At 41.9% G+C, this 22,400-nt stretch overlaps 1 protein-coding gene across 1 annotated transcript in view; it reads right to left on the minus strand.

Annotated features, from left to right (window-relative positions):
* slc2a13a (solute carrier family 2 member 13a) overlaps positions 1-22,400 on the minus strand; it is a 67,197-nt gene that overhangs the window by 11,071 nt on the left and 33,726 nt on the right. Inside the window, exon 4 of the mRNA XM_023423031.1 lies at positions 14,438-14,546. Coding sequence (XP_023278799.1) covers positions 14,438-14,546 — 109 coding nt within the window. The remainder of the gene's footprint in view (positions 1-14,437; positions 14,547-22,400) is intronic.

A 22,400-nucleotide genomic window follows, 5' to 3' on the forward strand; every position in this document is an offset into this window, starting at 1 on the left:
GGGCGGGTCGGGGGTCATAGGGGAGTCAGGACTGGATTTGATCTAATTACCTGGACCTCTGGGAGCTGCAGTAATCAAAACTGAACTGTTGCAGCAGTGATTTCATAAACCACACCGAGAGAAGCAAAATGTTAAAATGCTACGAATGATGCAGCCGTTCTGAGGATTAACTGAAAGGTTGTCGGTGCTCGACGCTTGTGGTCCCACGGTACATCTATCCAGATCCAGGTTGTTTTCATTCTCAAGAAAATGTTAATTAATGAGCTCAGCTGCTGCTGTGTTTGTTTGGAAAGAAAATCTACTGAGTCTAAATGCAAAGAAAAGTGTTGAGTATAGGACTGATCAGGCCAGGAGTTAATACAAAAAACACTGAGGTGAATTAAATTGATTCCAATAAAATCGTTGCAATCAGAAGATCAGCTCAAAGGAGGCGAATTAATCAGCGAGAGTGTTCTGCTTAGAGAGCAACTTCGCTGAACTCTGTTATTTGTGCTTTTGATCAACAGTACGCCATCTGGACAGAGCTGAGGGGATGGAGAGCCAGAGAGTCCAAAACACAGGAAGCTAACAGACTTTATTAACTGGACGCATAAAAACACGGTGTACAATACTGCAGCAGTTCACCAACTATAGCCGAAGTAGCGACTAACCGACCCAGCTTCCGGCCAATGTCACTTTGTGCTGTGACCCCTGCATAAAGTATTTATCTCTCTCAGTTAGAACTGCACATAAGTTATTAAGCACAACCTTCCACATTCTTCATTTCTCATTCTATAAGCGAAACAGCTTTGAACAAGAGCAGCTATTATCAACAACCGTATAAAGTGAGAAGAATAAGCTTTCAGTCCTGGTATGCCATCATAAGACACGGAGAGTAACAACAAGTACAAAGAGCCCTGTAAATATTCAGTGATGACCATTGTACTGAAATCATTGTAGTGTTAAAGCTCCATATAGTTCTTATCTTTTCTTTCCCTCCGCAAACACAAAACATTAAAATATTGGTTAGAAGGAGATTCACACTGTCTTTTTTACACAAATTCAGTAAAAAAAAAAAAAAAAAAAAAAAAAAAAAAAAAAGACAAACACAAACACAACAGACAAACAGGCACACCCACGTCCCACATGCACAAACACACGCACTGTCTTTTACATAAGAGAGCCTGCGGAGCGTCGGTGCGAAGCAAACAAGGGAAAGGTGTGATCTGGCCCTGACCCCGGTCTGAAAATGGAAACATGGATCCACAGGTCTGTCACACCTCGAATCCAAACCTCTCATTCAGCACATTAAAGGAGAGTGACAACACAGACACGGGGGGGGAATTCAGATTAGAAGAGAGAGGAGCAAAACGAGGGACTGAAGATAGTGCAGGCGTGGGGGAGCAAATGGGAGAGTGACAGATGGAGGAGAAAATATGCATATACTTCCATGCATCCATTTTAAGGTCTTGTATGACATGTCACCACCTTGTCAGGTCTTCACTTACACCTATCAACACTAAATGGAATATATTAAATCCCTGAAACCAGACTCTAGCCGAACATCAGTGTGTTGTAGAGGTGGCTGGTCCGTAAATGTATTTCTATCAGTGTCTATGTCATATTTCCCACTGAAAACGTCAATACACTCATTTGCGATGGAGATACAGCAGAGGCGTAACACACTTATAGATAGATAATAGACATGTTCTCGCGCCACTTTATCCCCCTCGTGCATTCGATCGCTCCATGCCGTTCTTTGCCCATTTGACACGGGTGGTGGCGCGAGGACGCCGCTGACTCATAGCTGACATTTACTGACACATTGCGGGATCGTCTTGGAGGCTGCTGACTCTTGGGAGTACGCAACATGTACCACAAGGAGGCTTTGCATGATTTAGCCCATTAACTGCAAAATCAAAAAGACAAAAAAATAGAAAAAAAAACTTTACTTTTCTAACAACCGCTTTCCAAAGTGTTTAACGTTTCAAGGTTTCCTTCCCCAGCTTTCAGACACAGACTGTTTTCAGTTTATTTCAGGGTGATATGAAAAAATTTGTTTTTTTTTGGCTTTCTGCCCAGTCATACCAGAAAGTCGCACAGCAAAACTTAATTTCGTGGAAGCTTAGTGAGGTAGTGAATGGTAAAATGGAAACAAAGGGGCTCTGTTGGTGTTGCTTTTCATTCAGCAGAGTATATAAAACTGTACGCACATAAAGTTTTACTCACTATTGTGTCCAGGAGTCCCCATCAATATGTAGAACTTTCCCTTCCAACAGTTTTTGTGCTCATTTTTAATTTGTGCATCATAAAAGATGAGTGAAAATGACATTTAAAAATAATGTTTCAATATTGCAAAAAAAAGTTTTTACGCCTTAATGCTGATGTGTCAATAAAAGCGAAATGGAGACAGGCTTTGGGAATAACTCATGACATACAGACAATATCAGATATGTGCAGAGCGATGAGAAGACTGTAACCTTCTCAAACTAATTTGAGAAGTTTTCCATTTAATCCTCATTTGTTTGAGATTTGAATTATGCTCCTTAAATGAACGTCAACTCCTTGCACCTCTCTTCTTCTACAATCGTTTAATGGCATCCAGTTAGAGAATTTAGCGGCGCCAACTGTTTATCTTGACGAGCTCAACTCCTCATATCTGTATCACAATCAATTCATGTAAACATTTTTTGGTCATTGTGTTTTTAAAAAGATTGCCCTGCTGCAGGTAGAGTGCGCGGCATAGCATCCAGCTGGTACACTGGTATATACAGCCTCCAGGTAATAGCCACATGCTTGCACTTTAAGTCCGACACAAAGAAAAGCCTCCACCTCTTCCCGCTGACTCTTTTCACTTCTCTATGACGGACTATCCACCAAAACTTTTCTTTTCATCCAAGAGCAAACGAAGGCGAGAGGCCCGACTGACGGAGGGTCTCGATGCTGCCGGAGCGCTGACGGATGAACGATGACAAAAACCTGCGCGTGTGCGTGAGGGTGTGAAAGAGAAGTACAGAAGAAGGTTTCCCTATAAGACAGAACACTCTAACAGAGTGCTACTTATTGACAGAGCACTGATCCAATTATGTAACTTAATAGTATGGATTTAGAGGTAGATCAAGGGAGGGATCAACTGTGAGCCAACAGTGAGAGAGAGAGAGAGAGAGAGAGAGAGAGAGAGAGAGAGAGAGAGAGAGAGAGGGTGAGTGTGTGTGTGAGTGGGAAAGTTGTGCGTGAGCGGGTGCAAATGAACGAGTGACCGGCTCAGTGAGTAAGAGAGTAAGTGACGAGGTGTGAGAGCGGAGAAACAGAAGGAGGCAGGGAGGGAGAGAGAGGGAGAGAGAGAGAGAGAAAGAAGAAGAAGGAAGGAAGTGAGAAAAGGATTGAAAGGCGAGAAGGAGAATGAATGGTTGGAGAAAACGGAGAAGGAGGGATGTGGGTGTGAAAACAACAGCGAGTGGACACACAGGAAAAAGATGTATAGGGAGAGACAGAAAGAGAGGCAGAGAGTGTGCAAGAGAGAGAGAGACAGAGAGAGAGAGAGAGATGGAGATTCTCTTGGGAACTGGCCTATTTTTCAAATGAATGCAGAAGAACAACAGAACTGCATCACATTTATGCTCTGGAACATAAATGCTCAGCCCAAATAGGTACACCGCAGATTGGTTGTTCTCATTCAGAACACACACACACAAACACACACACACACACACACACACACACACACACACGCAAAGCATCGGGTGTACCATCTGCAGATGTCTGTCTTCATCACAGAATAAAAACACACTTTGCTCTGCCTGGCTGACCCTAATAAAGTGGCCAAAATGTTAACAGCAGCAACAACAAAGAGTATTTACAGTGTGACCAACCACAACTGGTCTGTTTCAATGTGTTTGGGAAAACTTGGCTGCCTGGGCTCCCTATAAAAAAGAAGGTATTACAATCTATAGCGACACAAGTGATGAAATCCTGCTTCACGGTGGCAAAAGATTGATAAAAGAAATATCCAATTTAAAACTCGCACACTCGTACTACACCCACATTTTCCCTTCGCTTTGCCGGCTTAGGTCTCCTTTTTGGACTGCGTGGGCGTGTACAGACTGTGCTTGACTGACGTCTCTCTCACTCCTCCCGTTACTTTAACAGGCGTAACCACTTTGCACCATTGACCAGTAGCATCGTGTTGACAGCGCTGACTTTTGGAGGCACCGAGAGACAGATGGCCTAATAGGCTCCTGTAGCCCGTTAGCCGCGTTGCGCCATCCACCATCCATATTTATTTCATGCTCCTCTATCTCACTATGAACTGCTCCACAGAAGAGGAACGGTTGGTGGGCTATTATGGGATAGGAGTCAGTGGTAGGAACGTGGTCGTGATCTGTTCGTTTACGTTGGCAGTACAGTTATACATTTTTTTATTTCAATATTAGAGATTTCAGCATTATATTTATACTACATGTTAACTATATTTTAACATCTCTGGTGTTTTCAGTATCCTCACTGACTGCATCTCTACATCAAAGGTGTAAGTTGCCCGCTTTAACAGGTGCAAACAAAACTAACAAGAGACTGAGCGAGATGTCAATCAAATGTGGTCGATAAGCACCCACAGTCCCGAGGAGAGGTCTAATCAGGCAGAAGAGGAGAAAACACCTGTGTGGATGAATATAAAGTAACTCAAAATGAGCACCAGTCTTCCACTCAAGTCAGTTACCTGTGTTATACATGACTGTATTACACAAGACAATGTTTCATTTTCTGCATTTGTTGAAACATGTATTACTCTCTATCTATAGAATACATATGCTTCATAAATGGCATCTTGCTGTGAGGAGTGTGTGTTTCTTTATGCATTTGATTAGAGGGAAAATTAGAATATTTCTCATTAAAGAGGCTTTACTGCGACTCCATCGGAGACAGTGGAGGAAATTGGCATGTTAAACTGCTTATAGGAACGTTTGAAAACATATAAACACATGAAAGCACATATAAAAGAAAAAAAAAAATTCTGTATTTCTGGTATGGATTTTGGCATTTTTTGTAACACATGCACAAAACACACACACACACACACACACACACACACACACACACCACAAGGAGGTCTCTGCCAGCTCCTTGCAGGCCTGCCAGCAGAGTGACCATGTAAAACTGGCGTTTGGTGACATTTCCAACATGACATTTGTCTGTGGGACCATCTGTGAAGGCCAACTGGCCTGTGTCAACAACAAAACACCCAGTTGCCTACCTACAACATACGTATCATATCTTATCAAATGTATATAATAGATACATTTAATATCATAACTTTTGGTTTCTCAAGGAATCTAATTTTGGTTGGTTTTTTGTTGATATGTTTTTGGTCCTTTATTAAATGAAATATAGGACATTTGCATTTATGTACCTGTATGATTTTATTTTAATTGACATACCATATGTCCCAGGCATTAAACTTGCCAAGCTTGCCAGCTACAATGTTAGCCAGCCATAAAGTTAGCCATGTAGCCTCTAGGGGCTAGCTTATACTGGTTGTTAATCTGAATAGAAAATACACAAAAGTTACATCCATACATTAGCTAGCTAATGTTAGCTTGGAATATATATTTACCAGCTTGTTCTTGGTGATTATAACACATATAAATGAAGACTTGGGGTTTTGTACACACTGACTAAAACACACTAAAGCAGTATTTAGCTTTTTAAAAAAATGTTTTTATTGTTCTAGGACAGAAGTTACAGGCACGAAAGAGATTTTTTACTTCGCTTACAGATTATCTTCCACCTTTCCTTATTTCTTTTGCAATATTCCGTCTTTTTCTGGTCAAAATAGTTTGCGGTTGTCTGATGAATACCTGCACCATCTTGCCCATTATACTCTGAATACTTCTTGCAGAGATGGGCAAAGGGAAATGTGGTGAACGTGTCAAGATTTCCACACCTGTCAAGAATGTCACACCTGTTTCTCTCACCGGTTATCTCCTCGTTTCTCGGCTGAGAAAAAGTTATGCCACGAACAGACAAGATATTGTCTGCGGCTAATAAAAAGTCTTGCAGTTTTTTAAACTAACATGACGGGGATACATGCCTCAAAAATAATAACTGGAGGGAGTTTGCAGTGTGACTCAATGTATATTACAGTATTCATTATGTACATGCGATCAATGTCCTTGTAGGCCCGATGAGCCTTTGCTAGTTTTTTGTGACTGTACAGGTATTGGGACTGGTTTTCCTTGGCAACAAGAGCCAGATAGCCTTTATACTTCTTGTGAAGCCTGGAAAACAAACCTTTTCAAACTCCCTGTCACAAAATGTACCTTCTTTTATAAAATCTATCTATCCCCCCACCCCCACCCCCCCATGTCATCTGTCTTGATGCCCCTTCCACACCGTCCTCCACCTCATCACCGACAGTGTCATCTCTCCCTCCACCCTCTTCTTCTCTCCTTTCAACACAGTCCGATGGCCCGCCCTGACAAGATACAAGCACACAAACACACACACAGCCGTCCCCCCACCAGCCCGCGGTGACCTTTACATGCCAGATCATGTGGCTAATTGAATCAAAATGATCCAGTTGCAAATGGGGAGGGATGATATCTAATTTGACCCACGGCTGTACCACACTGTTCTTCGTTTATGGCTGGAAAAGAAAAAAAAAAGAGAGGGAAAAAGGTGGATAAAGAAGAGGAAAGACAGTTTTGAAAGAAAACCCAGCAGTGTGTATGTATCCATCCATTTATCTATCTACGTGATCTATACGCCCATCCATCGCTTTATCTGTTGGCAGACACTCAGACACAACTCATAGGGGCAGAAAGACGAGCAGGCCAGACACAGCACCTGACACTTCTTTGGTTCCTGTGAGATGTATTATTGACAAACACATCTCTCATCACATGGGCTTCTCTGACAGGCCTGAGTGTGTGTGAGGGCGGGGGGGGGGTTATTCCTATAACAACCAGAGAGTCCAGAGAGAGTGGGTCTGACATACGAGTTCAAATCAACCTGCTGTAAAAAGTAGTGATAGGTGTGTGACTGTGTGCATGTACCCACATACCTGTCATGGGGCATATTCTGCACTTTTCACGACTTAACATATGTCTGCTGTTACATAAGATCCTCTGATGCGCTGCGGGGGACAAGCCCGACTGGTCCTGCAGCTTTTCATCAATAATCGCATAAAGCAGCCACGCTGCTTGGTAGGTGGCCAGTTAGCTACATATTGCACTGTTTTTAGCCATACTTGTGACATCGCTCTATGGATTTTTTGAGAAATTTCCTATTAGATGGATTGCTATTGCTGCCATGTAGACTGGGCTGCTGAGCACACAGCAATAAATGATCGATGTTTGATAAAATTTTGATTGAGAATGACTGAGAGCTGCGCATGACTTTATAGGACGTGACTTGACAAAATCCAAACATGCTTGTATATGTCAACGCATATCAGCATTATGCAGTATAAGCATTGGAGAATGTTTTTTTACAGAGTGGCTGCATGTTTTTAGTTCCCTAAATAATATACTGGAACCGTATGTTCAGGCCGAGAGCGCAAGAGTGAAGAAAGAATGGATTGGATTGCTGATTTGCATGCTATGGTGCTAGTTAGCATGCAAATCCCTCCTAATTACACAATATATATATTATGGACTTCACTCCGCCAACTCATCTGGAATACCTACAATGTCACACACCTTTGTCAATGCATTGTTGTTTTTTTGTTTGTTTTTATAATTTAAGTCGTGGGACACGTTGTAAAGGATGGGGAAACCTAACGCTGCAGTTTTTCCAAAATCTCTTCCGTTGTGCTTGGGAGCAAATATTTGATGGGAACAGTTGTGTTTTCTAGAGAAATTTTCCGATTGGTTGATGTCGAACCGCATCATAGCTCATTAGTTAATTAGTTAACGTGTTATTTGTCGCCCACGCTGCTCAAAACGCACCGCCAACCAGCACGCTGCTGTTCGCCGCCAGGAGATGCCAACTCACATAGAAAAAGGATTAAGGCAAGGGAAGTCTATCAGAAGAGATGAAAGCCAAAAAAGGAGCTAAAGCATAGACCCAACTAATATACAGAAAATCACATCAGCTCATTATTTGTGTTTGATAAACATTAGTTTGGGTAGTGCAGGTGTCTGTGGGCTCAGCCAATCTATCTCAGACTGGATGTTGGCCACGGCCGTGGGTCCTCGCCACGGTATCCAGCTGTTGTGTGTTTTAGGGGAATATCACCATTGAACCCAGAGTTTGGATGAAGTTCATCTGAAGACGTCTGTATAAATGCGATTTGACAGCACACTGCCGCCACTGAGAAAACACATTTGCATCCAAGTGTCTGATCTGGACGTGTGAGCAAGTAAGCTACTGAACAAGCAGTGACCTTTGTTTGAGAAGATGTCCGCGCCATCCTCGAAAAAACCTCTGTGCCTCACTGATCATCGCGTACGTGGAATGTAGGAATACGTTTTGGAAGAGTAACCCCCGATCTGCTTCAACGGAGATGAAATTTCCATTCGGCAGAGTGCAAAGTGCGCCTCCCGAGCTGTATGTCAGCCGCGTTAAGTGAACGGAACAAAGACAGGATCTCAGTGGGATACAGCATGATGAGCGACTACCGGATTCACAGCACTCCCATGTAAAGTGGCCCCGGCTCCATCACACCACTGCTCCATTTGACAGACTCTCTGTCACAATCTTCTCTCTCTGACAGTCCACCAGCCGCTTCGTAACCCCCTCTTCCTTTCTGCGCACCTGAGCCCCAATTAAAAACATGTGACCTCTGCACAGGGAAAGATGGAGAGTAAAACATGTAGCGAACCTTTGACTGAAAAAATACATTTCCAATCGATTAAATTACATAATAATGTTGGGCTGAGAAAACGACATATCCTCTCAGTTACCTGTAAGTGCATTTGACAGACTGGGATTTTATCTATAGAAATACTTGTCAGGGGCAGCAATGATCTCCCTGTGTGAGTCAGCTCCGACAAGGCAGATCTGTGGCAAATCTCTTAACTAACTAAATAAAACGGTTTGTTAGATCGTCAAGGTTTTATTGGTCGAGCTGCCTGATCGATTACAACTTCAGCTGATCGTTTGCCCTTGTTCCCTTGCTGAGGAACGCGGCCTCGCTACGGCTCCATCTGAGCATATTTGACTCAAAAAAAAAAAGAAAAATCCGTGAACTCCATCAATCCGTTCCTGTCAAGGACTGTTAGAGCAGAGTGACAGACAAAATGTGCCGCTCTACTTTGGTTTGCATTTTTTATATCTTTGCCAGTCTGCCAGCTTCTCTCACTGCCCTTTTTCTTTCTTTTCTCTGTGCCAGCCCGGTGGTTTTAATCAGGGAAAGCAGCTGGGGACAGGGAGAGTGGAGCTTGTCTCTAAGCCTGGCTGATTTACTGGCTCCCCAGACCTCCTTTATATCTCACTGGCTAATAGGGCTGGCCTGGCAGCTCCGCATGGGAACAAAAAGACAGGTAGTAGACAGACAGGCTGGCAAAATATACCGAGGTAAGAGGCGCACACACAGGATGAGTGACATCAGTGCTGGAAAAAAAGAAACAGACAGGTGTTGATAAAGACTAAAAGATACAACACAGGCGTGAATGGAAGAAATCCTCATGGAGAAAGTCCACTACGTTATGCTAGAAGACAGACAAGCATAGAGAATTGAGATATCAATTTTGAAGACTAGTTTAATTTTTTTTTTTATATCTTTACATTATGTTCATCAGTGAATGGGGACCATTGTCATGGTAACAGCCGAGGCCTCTCCCTTCCCCTCTTTCCCTGTGCCTGGTTTCTATGTGTTGTGTTTCTTTCCTCTCCCATTAACCAGGGACACTCAGTGTCCAAAATCATTAGCTTTTTATTACTCACCATATAAGGAATCGCAGAACATCAAGAGGAAGATATAATGTGTCAGATGGCAAAATATCAGCCAGTGCTCAACTTAAAACTGACTTTGGACTCTCGCTGCCAGTTTAATTTTCTCAGTTCAAGCCAAATGTTGTCCTAAATATTTCATATTCTTGTAGTTTTACAGCACATTCTTCACACTGAACAAATGTTAATTAGTATGTAGAGTAAAGTTCCTGCTCTGTACACCTGTGGGTCGTTCCCTCGTCAGCCCTGACCTGCTGTCTGCCTCCCACAGCTGCACCTTGTTGCCCATTAGTGTCCTGGCTCAGTTGTAATGTTGCCTGAGTTGTACTACAGGATTTGCTGTTCCTTGTATTCTTGGCTGTTTGTGGATTTCTTTCTCTGCTGCTTCCATCAGTCTGTACTGATTATACCCTCATCTGGGAGGAAAGTCTCTTCCAATTGTACCTGCCTAGCCTCTGCTGTCCGCATCTTTATTCAGATTCTGACACTTCACATTAAAACCACGGATATTCTGTCTAAATGATGGTTTGGAAATAACTTATTCACATCAGTTAGATCTGGAATTAACATATCCTGGATTATTGGATAGACCAAGCAAAGTGTTTTGTCCTTAATGCCAACATCCATTGTCAAACTACACATTTGATTTTCACTCATCTTCCCTGACTAGATCTCTCCTCATGCCGAAGTCATGTCATATTGGATGAATGAGAAAGATGGGAAGGATTCCCATGATTACGACTCGCGAGTCTCCGTGCCACACGGCAACTCAGGACATTTATAATTCTTCCCTGAGTTGTCCTGTGAGAGCTAAAAAATACGGCACATTAACAATATAAAACTATATCCACTGAATCTTCATTGCTTTCATTACATTGATTGACAGACTGCGGCTGACACGAGGCATCCGCTGTATATTGGAGCTTACAGAGAGATAAGTTTCCCAGGAGTAATCACCACTTGAAAGTTGATATTTATTTCATATTTGAACTCTGTAATTCAGATAACTCAGCGCTGTGTGGGCTTGTAAAGTCTGTACTTGTTTGACATTTCCCTCTCACTCTCCTGTTCATTGTGTTGCACCTGTTAGGACAGGACAATTTCCAAATCTATTGTTGTTTCTAGCACCGTTTGTTAGTATAATAGCTTCTGCATTAACCTTAACCTGCTCACCTTCAATCTGAGGGAGAGCTAATCAGCCAGAATAACTACAAACACCTGTGTAGGTGGGCAGCGTCTTTAACAACTGTTGTTGCCGTGACTGACAGTGAGGCTGGTATCGTTTTCACCTTGTGTGTGTGTGTGTGTGTGTGTGTGTGTGTGTGTGTGTGTGTGTGTGTGTGTGTGTGTGTGTGTGTGTGTGACAGTCAGTCAGTCATGAAACAAGTGTGTAGTTGAGATTTAAATGAAGGCTGAGCATAAAGATGGGTGTGGTCCGAGAAAAGCCCCTAGAAGTAGATAAGGGGCCAGTGGATCCCACTCTATGCCTCTGGACCACATTCATCTCATGTCCCGGATCACTGTATCCCACTCTCAATCATTCCTGTCCACTTGAGAACATTAGGTGCAACTACAGACCATGCTGCGATGGGATCACACTGCTAGTCGAATTTGCATGAGCTGGATAAAACGTTTCCGATCACACCAAACAAACAGCAAACAACTCAAACTGGGAGATTGTTGTTAGAGAATTGATTGTCAGCAGGGTGAGGTCTCTAATGTCACTTCTGCAGGATGTATTTATCACCAAAGAAAGCCTCAGTGGGTAGTTTTCCGAATGAAAGGGCAATCAGATTTCAATTTGTAGACCAGAGACACATTTTAATGCCAGGTATAAACATAACATAATCTTGGCACCATCTTGATCGAAGATGTGTTAATACTCAGTGTAAATGGGTCACTGCTGACACAGATAAACTAGCAGGCATACTCTTTACAGACAGACTGGAAGACTGGCAGGTACACAAGTCAGAGAGACAGAGAGGTGCATCGGGACAGAGCTGTGACAGATTTAGTTTGTCCCCTCTGCTGTTCACACTGTCAGCTACAGGAGATGAAGATGAATATACAGTAGGAGAGACAGACAGTCAATAGTCAGACGTGACAGTGAGACAGATAACAAGATCTGTGACGGATCCAGAGCTGAATTTCTCAGGATACACACGGCCATACCTTTAGTCTCACATACACACACTCACCCACGTGAGCGCACGTATGTCACACAGGTGCACATGCTCAGTCGCCCAAGTCCATAGTGCCAAATGAAATCACACATGCATGCAGACACGCACAAAAACACGCGCACACTTATCCTATTACTCTCACCTCCGCCAGGTTGCTAAGCAACAGCACATAGCCACAGATTGTTTACAGAGCCTGTAATATAGTTTATCTCAGAGGGGAGGTGAGACAGAGACAGATGACACAATCTCCTCGGAGGGAAAGATAAAAAGAATAAAAGAGGAAAGGTGGCCCGTCCCTTCACAGGCAAGTGGGCAGTAATGCAATGAGGCTACTGCTCCCTGCTGTACGCTGTGTTGTGGAAGATGAAAGAAATGTTTTGTGATTTAATACTGTGCTGCTAAACCGAATACATCTGTCTAGATCCCTCTTGTGTTCAATGGGAAGACAGGTGACACGCGGATTCAGTGTCATGTATCATCATTGTTTTGATTAACCCTGAAAATGGAGGAAATAAAAAAGAAAAAAAAACACACACACACAAACACATTTCTCCCAATTTCAGTCAGGAAAATACATTTTATATATTTATTAAATGTGTTGAATTATGTTATATTAGATAAATATTGAAAAATGTAATGGCTGCTCAAGATGTTGGTAGTTGGTTGTGTTGTTAACTACTGAAAATACAAACAATTCGGGGCCATAAAAGGAAAAGAATGATTTTTTATTTTCATTTCACCACTGCTTCTGCTACTACTACTACTACAATTGAACCCCATTTGACCAGCCCTGACCGCTGTGAGGGCAGTCCAGGCAGTCCACACCACACACTTGACCTTTGCGTAGTGCATGTGCAAAAGCCACGGGTGGGTGTTGCTCAGAGCTCACACAGCGACAACATCATCATGGATAAACCTCTTGAATCGCAGTCTGAGGAAGAATCACCATGGCCATAGGCAGCTAGTGCAGTGAACAAGCTGCCATGTTTTACAATTAACTCAACCGAGTATTTTCTGTTGCCAAGCAACTTTTTTGTATTATGTTTTGTTATGATTTCATATCACTTTTTTCTTTTTTACAAAGTAGTTTAAACAACTTCTTTTTGTAGTTAAAATAAACCTGATTTCTCTCTAGTGTATTTTTGCTGAAGTTCAACTCCTTCCGGTATAAATTGGTAGTTTGCAAAGTTGTGCTTTCAAAGCTTCCCCAGCACAGTGCCCAGGATAAAAACCAAAAAGTTAAGTTATATGACTGAAGAGCAGTGTAAACTGTCTCAGACAATATGAACAAAAATGTGAACTAACAACCTCTTTCACAGAAATGAGGGTGTTCACCAGTGTTGTAGTTTAAGGAGCTATTTGTAAGTTTTGCTATTGCTACATAGAAAACATTAGCATTAACAGCTGTTTACTTACCAGTCTAGAAGAAACACTGGGAGTTGAGCATGAAGCTTAATGCCTTACTCACCAAGAGCTGTGTCCAGTGGTGGAAAGCAACACCAATGTTAATGTCTCTATCACGTCTTTTCTTCTACTGAAGTTAGCATGCTAACCAGTTAGCCAATCTGCCCTGAACATGTAGTGCTGCTCAGTGGGCGTATTATAACCAAGTCTCTTGTATATGCAGCTATGGCTGAAGCAAGAAACCACGTTCGGCGGGAGAGAAAACTTACCCGTTAAAGACTGAACAGAGTATGGACAAACAAAGTTGTTCATTTTCTACAGGTCACAAAACAATCAAGTTGTTTTTAACTAAGTCAACTGCACTGACCAGTAGTGTATCTGTAGTTGTAAAGACTTTGCTGTGTTTTCTTTGTTCTAAATAAAAGTGGAAAAATTTGTGTTGAACTTTAATAATTTAATTTAAGCTCTTACTTCACAATAAGACAATATTATTTAGATGACAAACCTGATACTGTGTAACTTTTTTTCAAGACATGTCTATGGATAAAAGAAGGAAATCAACATGAAATAGAATTCATGGAGATGAAGCAGGAGAAAGGTTTATTAATGAATGTGAGGTACATTTATGGAAATCATTGCAGACTGTAATTGCTTTTGTTACTCAGGATATGCATGAGTTATTTTTTAGTTATTCTTTCACAAAATCGTTACCACAGCCTTCTGGGTGCAGCAGACTAAAATGTAATTTTTAGACATCAACTAAAACTAATTGTCTGAATGGACTTGAATCCTAGACAACTATGCACAATTCAAAACTACAAATATTAACTATCCTTGGACCATTATACACTATTTCACGCTGACCATTGAAGACTCTATACAGATTTCTATATGGTCTGTTGTCACGGGCCAACCTGGAGAATAATTTCGGACATATAGTGCACGACTGAGCTAAAACTGTGGCGGACAGTTTGACTCACATGACGGTGTTGATTCCTGAAAGCTGCTGGAACATTTGAAGACCACAGCCAACCAGGAGGGCCCGCCGAGTCGGGGGGTAGGTCAGCATCCGCCAGATCACCGGGCCATCTGGAGGCACAAGCAGAGGCACGGCAGAAATTAATTTCAACCTCAGCGGGTCTTCACTGTGAAGCATGCACTGGCTTTAACAGAGTTTAATTCCAAAATCAACTCCCCACCGTAAGAACAGCAAGACCCCGACTGCTACAAAAGTCAGGCCGGCTTGAGTATAACAACTGATTTCTTTCAGCAAAGCTAACAAGCTACCGGCTGTACATTAATATTTATCGCACAGACACAAGAGTCGTACCGATTTTCTAATCTAAGTCTTGGCAAGAAATGTTTTCATATTTCCAAAGTACACACTCGTTTTGTCACGTCTGTTAGCTGATAAATCCCCGTATTCATAATATATTAATGATTTGGGCATCAGGTTAGCATAATGAGCGCTAATACTGGAAGACCCACAGAAGGTTCAATCCTCTGTGACAGTAACCATCTGCCTCACTGAAGTTTTAACAGGATGCTGATGCTTTGTTAGCTCCAGGGTTGCTGTTGTGTTGCTGACTCTGACCTCTGATCTCCCTGTGGTGCTGGAAAAGTGCAAAAACAAAACGTCTCTCTTGAGGATCAGCATAACACAGTAGCTGCTCCCCCCCCCCTCCTTTTTCAGATGGTGGATATCTCTGTTTGGGATGAAACAAGTATTTGACGTGGGCTTTGGTCTTGCCGAGTCCCACTTGGCTCAGCTACAGAGCCAGACTGTGATCTCACACACACACACACACACACACACACACACAAACACACAAACACACAAACACACACACACACGAGCGGTTCCACTGGGAGGAGAAGTCTTAATAGGATGAGAGACAGGCATGGAGCTGTCGGATAAAGAGGGAAGCACGCGGAGTGCAGAGAGATCAGACAAACAAGCCTGAATACACACACAAAGAAACACACAGGTAATGCCAGGGCACACAAGAACATGCAAACATATCATAAACGAGGATGGCATGAGCCCGCAAATATGAGATGACACACACACACAGGCTGGTTATTTGGGAGCAGCTGTGCGTGGGAGGACTCTGGACCAGTGGACGCCTCCTTTAGCTGTTTGACGAGCAGACCAGACTCCGCAAAAGGGGGCCCCTGCTGACACACAAACACACTTCAGCCTTCCTTTTGATGGCCGCCTGTCAGACTTCGAGGCACATTTTCATCTTTGATTCCTTTTAGTTCTGAAATGCTGAAAGAGGCTTTTTAACTTTCATCCTTTTGATGAAAAGAGAGGCAATTTGCACAGCACACTCTGACGCAATCAAAAACAACTTTAAGACTTTTATAGATTTTTATAAAATCTTGCATTTAGCCTTGATTTAAGACATTCTTTCTTGAAGTGTGGCAGGCTCTGCAATCATTTTCTAAGCTGTTGAGATGCATCGTTCGTGTTTAGCATTATCAGGTTTTGTGTAACTAAGTTTTAGCAGGAGTAGTGCTGTCACCTTGTATGTGTACCAGGACGAATGACAAGTCCTATTTATCAACAAAGAACTTGTGGCATTTCTGATAACTTGAGAAAGACAAGCCTGCCACTGGTGTTACACTGTATTCTGTCACCTGTCGGATTCTGTAACCTGTAGCAGCATGAAGAAAGAGTTCACCCTCAGGTAACATTAAGTGCATTGTGCATACAAAACTTCAGCAGTTTATTTAAATAACATTCATTGAATGATAATGCAGAATTATTATTATTTTCACTGTGTTGATTTTCTACAGCTTCTGCAGCTGTAGCTCGGCCCCAGAGCATCATGGGAGGAGTCAGGACAACCCTTCAGCACAGCAGAGTGTCGATGGTTTAGGTTTGATAGTTAATTAGTTTCTATTAGTGTCAGTGTCGTGCTCATCTGGTAATTGGTACCTAAATCACAATTAAAATTACCACTTGACAGTTGAAATTTGTTTTGTTACTGCACCGAGTGAAATAAAAACAGTACATTTCTTCTTCATTCCCCACTAAACAACTTTAAATTAAAATTTAATATGTGAATTTGGAGCTGTATCTCAAATGCTATCAAACCCCATCTTAGTTTAGATTAGGTTTTTTTTAATTGATGCGTTCTTTTCCTCATATTTTGTCAGTATAATATTATGTTGACTGTTAAAAGTCAATGGTATCATTGTGCTCCTGGCTTTTTGTTGCAGTTCATTTTTCCGGCTTTGTCTGTGGGTCTTGTCCTGAGAGTCTCCAAATGCCAGTAGAAGAGTATTGTTTCTCAGTAGCCTGTGAAAGTCAAAGTTCAACACTGTCAGCAGCACAGTGATAATATACTCACTTGGCTGATTGCCAAAGTTTATCTGTACTGAGGAGCATGACTCAGCCTGTGAAAAGAGCGTCTTCAGGTCGCTTTCTAATAATTAAGAAAAATAACCCTGATGTCGTTGTGATGTCATCAGGTTAAGTAAAATGAATCCCTTAGCCTGGTTTGGTTACAAATATTTTTGGGAAAAATATTGTTTATATTGTTGATATTATATTTTTGAAAATGATAAGTTCTTTGGGCATTTTTTTATCAGAATTGTGTTCCCAATGAGCTGCTGTTTTTCTCCTGTGAGCCGTTCAAATTCAGCTTCTAAAGTCAAGGTTTAATGTGGAGCAGAGCTCTGACCTCGGACAGTGAAGAGGAAGTGATGCGTTTATGGGCTGAGCCATTTCCCTGGCTCTAACCTGGTGGAGTGAGATTGGTTGATCCCCAGAGACCAGAGCAGAGGACTCTTATCTGATTAGCCAACAGGGAAATCAGGATTCATGGGCCCAAGTCAAGAGAGTTGAGACCTGAAGTCGAGCTACATTTACTCGGGCAAACACACAGTCACATTAATCGATCTTACAAACAGAAGCTCTCTTCTTCACACACAGAATCACATAAGACCAAAGACAAACAGTTTGAGTGAAGGGTCGATCATACATCACCTATACAAGCACATTAACACAAACATACATACACTACTTTCCCCCCCACACAAAAACAAGCACGTTGGCACTCACTCATTCGGTATATGTGCGGCGACACATACATGCATAAAACACACACACACACAAGCTCACAAAGACATGGCTTCATTTCCTCAGCTGAACGCAACCTAACTATAATTTAATCAGATGAGATATTGAAAAAGAAGGATGGCAATGAAAAACAAGACGGCGAGCTACCAGCAAGCCACAAGCGCAGTGATTAAGTCTCACAGCACTGCAGTAATTGCACATCAGTATTCCATATTGAAGCTTTCCAACAATATCTGCCTTATTTATTTGTCTATTTCATTTATTTTGCCCTGCAGTGCCACGATAACACAATTTTGTTCAAAATGCGAGACATATCTTGTCTTGCGACCAACTAAATACAAAACTTCATCCGACAAATTATGCATTCAGGTGTAAAGATTATGGGTAAATGCATGAATAATACAAGGAAAAATGTCATGATGTACCAGTTCCTTTGAGAGTGAAACACACAAACCTAAATGTAGACAGCCTGACACACACACACACACACACACACACGAAGGTCACTACAGACTCACATGAGCTCTGTGATCGATCCTGTGCCATTATGACTATAATATGGTTTGTTTGTACAGTGAGCAGGGGGAGACTGAGATGTGTTTTTAATGAGAACCAGGACCTGTCTCCCTCTTCTTCTTCTTCTTCTTCTTCTTCTCTTCCTCTTTGATATTCAATGAAGGAATCTCCTATCAGCTCGTTTCCTCAGCTACCTGCTTACGGGAAAAGCCCCAATTTAACGTGACAACCCCCACGGCCAATTATAGTGCCCACTTCCCACCGTTAGTCCTGTCAGATGTTTCTTTTTATTCACGCTTCAAACATGTGCCGCAGTCGGCTTAATGAAATATACAGGCTGGAGAGGAAGGAGCTGCAGAGGAACAAAGAGTCAGATGGCAGCTCGCTTTCTAGGAACGCTGGCAGGCATCTGTGCACTGAACTCATGTTGACTGATTACCGTATTGATTTGCAAATCTTTTGTAAATCAGTGTATTTCTATCTTTGCGTCAATACATGGTCAGTAGTATCAAGAGGAGAAGAGCAGCTGGACAATCAAGGAAACAAAGAGGCCCAGTGAGGAAGTCGATGGAAGCAAGCACAGGAGGAATTATGAAGATAGTCAGTCTGGAAAGAGGAATGCCACTGCTTTTTAAGATGGATAGGAACAGCACCTTCTATCCATCCAATCACCGCGTCCTCAGGAAGTAAGTGGCTAAAGCAGGCTTTACTTATGTAACCGAGCAGGCTGCAATCAAGGGCTGAAGTCTGAGCAGGCAATCTGCAGGCCTCTTACCTCAACCGCCACCTTCACTCTAATTATTCCTTCAACATACTTCCCCCTATTCTCTCCTTTCTCACATCTTCCTCATCAGAGCCGGATCGTGACACCTCGCACTCTACACAGTCAAGATCAGAACAGAAGGTCAGCACTAATAGAGAATAGAAATTAGGACTATCACCGCAAAGGCTGTCTGCGGAACACCTCTGCTGTTTCACTAAATGACAAAGAAATGGCTGTTTCCTAAAAGTTAATGTTACGACTAAAAAGCCAAGTGGGCGGAATCTCTCTTTTAAAGCGACGCTACAGGTAAATGTTTTATGCAAAAATACCCTCATGTTAAAGAATAGTTCGACATTTACGAAATATATTATACATTTTCTTGCTAAGAGTTAAATGAGAAGACAAATACTACTCTAATGTCCATATGCTAATTAAGACACTACAGCCAGGAGGCCGTTAGCTTAGATTAGCATAAAGATGGGAAACATTTAGCACTGTCCAAAGGTTTTAAAAAGTAATACATACTTACTAACGCTTTCTAAAGGTGACGGAACAGAATTTTAAAATTTAAAAGTTGGGGATTGGGTGGGTTGGTTGCTACACTATAGCTGTGTCCCAACTCATGGGCAGATGTTTCAACAAGCCTGGCTTTTAAAATGGCTGCAAAGCTACTATTGGCTCTTCTCTTCTTGCGAGGTGAATACGAATGAGTGTTTCTCAAAATATCTAAATATTTCCTAAACTGGGGGTGAAAATTCTGTTCTGCAAGATCCTACTTGATACACTTTCAGTTTAATCATGGTGCCAGAATTATTAATATTATCATTATTTATGTGGGTATTTGGTGACTACATCTGAAATAAGAGTTTGATTAACAAAAACAGGTAGAATTTAGCGAGACTAATTAAATATGGCGGGAAGCTCTACTCGGTTGGACATGATTACGGACGCACTGGGATAATTAAAGTCTTAGCAGAACATCTCCATATTCAAATTGGCCACTTAAGTCATTTTTACAGACTTTAGACTCTGTGCCAGTTAATATTTCGATGTCTCCTAAATTCTGTTTAATGAACTAAAGTGAGGTCATAGCAACATACTGTGTGATTTTCAAACACACAGAAGACTTCTTTTTCTTCTCTTCGTCTTCTGTTTTTTTTCACTGAAGCACTTGAGGAAGCCTTTATGTCTGTCGTCTTTGATTCTTTGGCAGCCCATAATATCCACTGGACCACCTTAACATCAAGTGTAGGCATGATACAGTCGAGAGGGTGAAGCAAATCAAATCAGCCAAAGAAGATGCTGCCAAGTACTTGTAAGAGAGGCAGGTAAGTAAGTCACCTGGAGCTGACATGTGCTTCTGGCCGTGTGCGGCCTGCTGTTTGGATATTATTATGAAGACACTATATGTGAGATGTGGATGTATCCACTTCTAATAGATGTTCAAAATCTAAAAATATTCATATTTCGTATGGAAAGCAAGAATCTTGATTGGTTCTCTGCCCAGATAATTGAGAATCACCTCTGGACCTGTAGCGTTAGTAGAAGCAGCATTTTAAAGTGGAGCTGATCAAATCTTGCCAGTATCCCAGACTCCTGTCTGCAGGTGCAGGGGAGCAGCTGTGTTTATCTAAGGGCGTTGAGGGGCCAGTGGTTGCCAGGAGCCGAACACAAGACAGACAGGTGGGTGGATGGATGGATGGATGAATGGATGAATGGAGTCACTCTCACACAGGGACTGACATAGAATAATACACAGAAGTGGCAATGCAGCTTATACTAATTCAACATTATGGTAGGATAGTAGAATTTTCATTTAATAATTAGACTCAAGCAACTATTCACCAACATTTCAAATACTGGACAGATGTAGCAGGTTTGGAAAAAGCCTATTAAATGTCAGCCAAACCTTTTCTCTTGATCAGAACCTTTCAGCACATCTTCATCTCTGATCACAGCCATCTGCTTCTTCATCCCTCAACTCTCCTTCATTCACTCACCTCTGATCGCTCTAAAATTACTTTGTTACTTGTTTTTTCCAGTGGAATATTCAGTCCCTCAGTGGCCACATTTCTATGTGACCTGCTTATTCCCACGATTAACTCCAAAAACTAAAGAAAGCCTGGACATGCTCCATGTACTTGGATGAAACTAATGTGGCGTGGCAAAGCTGGCAGCTCTCTGATGTTAAAAGTTTCCTTATCAGTCGGCCCCTATGATTTTAGATGTTCAAATACTCCAAATGTGGCTCTCCCTCCAAATTCTTATCACAAGCATGTATTTCTTTAACACTGAAAAAATACAACACCTTATGTTGCAGCTACAGTACACTGCAGTAGCAGACTTAGTGTCATGCGGAGCTGCTGTCACAGCAGAAGCTGACAGTGTTTCTGAAAGATTCAGTCTCAGTGTGAGCGTCAACAAAACCAACATCTCCCCGGTTTGAAACTAATAACATCCGAGAAATCAATCAATAAAGCGCGGGAGTCGGCCTTTCAGGTTTTCCTGTCAGTCTCTTATGTCGTGTCTGTGGCCTGGTGGCACTGGACAGAGATACACAAAGGAAGAAAGAAATGGAAATAAACTGAGCCAGACAGTGTAACTTTTCCCATTTTGGTTTGAAAAACGTTGAGATGTTGCAGCCTGGTTATGAATCAGATCAAACCAGCGGAGGCACCTGAAGTTGAGAGGAGGACGCGACACAGAGGCGCATTCATTTTTAAACTCCATCTGATTTTCCAGCTGAGATTTCTATTATTCAGCGCTCAGACAAGTTTCCCTGGAGACACGGTGTCCGTCGCTAGATGAAAAGTAACACAGCAAAAGTTTAAGGATATAACTTTTTTTTTTTTCATTTTCTGAACAGAAGCCACTTCCTGCCTCCAGATGACAGCTCAGAGAGTAAACTGTAGTGTTAAAACAAATGTTACGCAAGAATCAGATGCTGCTTTTGCCAGTTTGACCCCAAAGTGGTGGGTAGTTAGTCCTGAGGGATGAGAGTAGAAACATAATGTGTGTGTGTGTGTGTGTGTGTGTGTGTGTGTGTGTGTGTGTGTGTGTGTGTGAGGGAGAAAACAAGGCCTTGATTGCCTAAGGGGAAGAAATAGCAGAAATACACACACACACAGAATAAACTATGGATACACACTTTTACATTTTAGATCTTAGTATTCTACAGTAGAGATGGGCAATTTTTCTGGACACACACACACAAACACACACACACACAGACACATGATAATGATCATCATCATCAGACATCATCAATGTAATCATTGTAACCATATTGTTACCATCATAAGCTTTATAATGTTTATATATTTTGCATGTTTTTGTTGATTTCTGTTGCTGTGCTCTATAATAGCTGCACAACACATGGGAAACACACTATCGAGAACTGCATTTGTACTAAATATACACACACATTGCACATTCAATTCTCATTTTTTTCACACTTCCTATTTTATCTGCCATTTGGAGATTCTTCCTTCTAAAGTCTGAGCCAACTTTTTCCTGCTGGCAGATATTCATTATCACATTTTTAAATGGTGAAACAATGTATCCCCCCCCCCCC

This window comes from Seriola lalandi, unplaced genomic scaffold, assembly GCF_002814215.2.
Source record: "Seriola lalandi dorsalis isolate HSWRI2012SDOR001 ecotype SW California unplaced genomic scaffold, Sedor1 jcf7180002054688, whole genome shotgun sequence".
Taxonomy (NCBI): domain Eukaryota; kingdom Metazoa; phylum Chordata; class Actinopteri; order Carangiformes; family Carangidae; genus Seriola; species Seriola lalandi.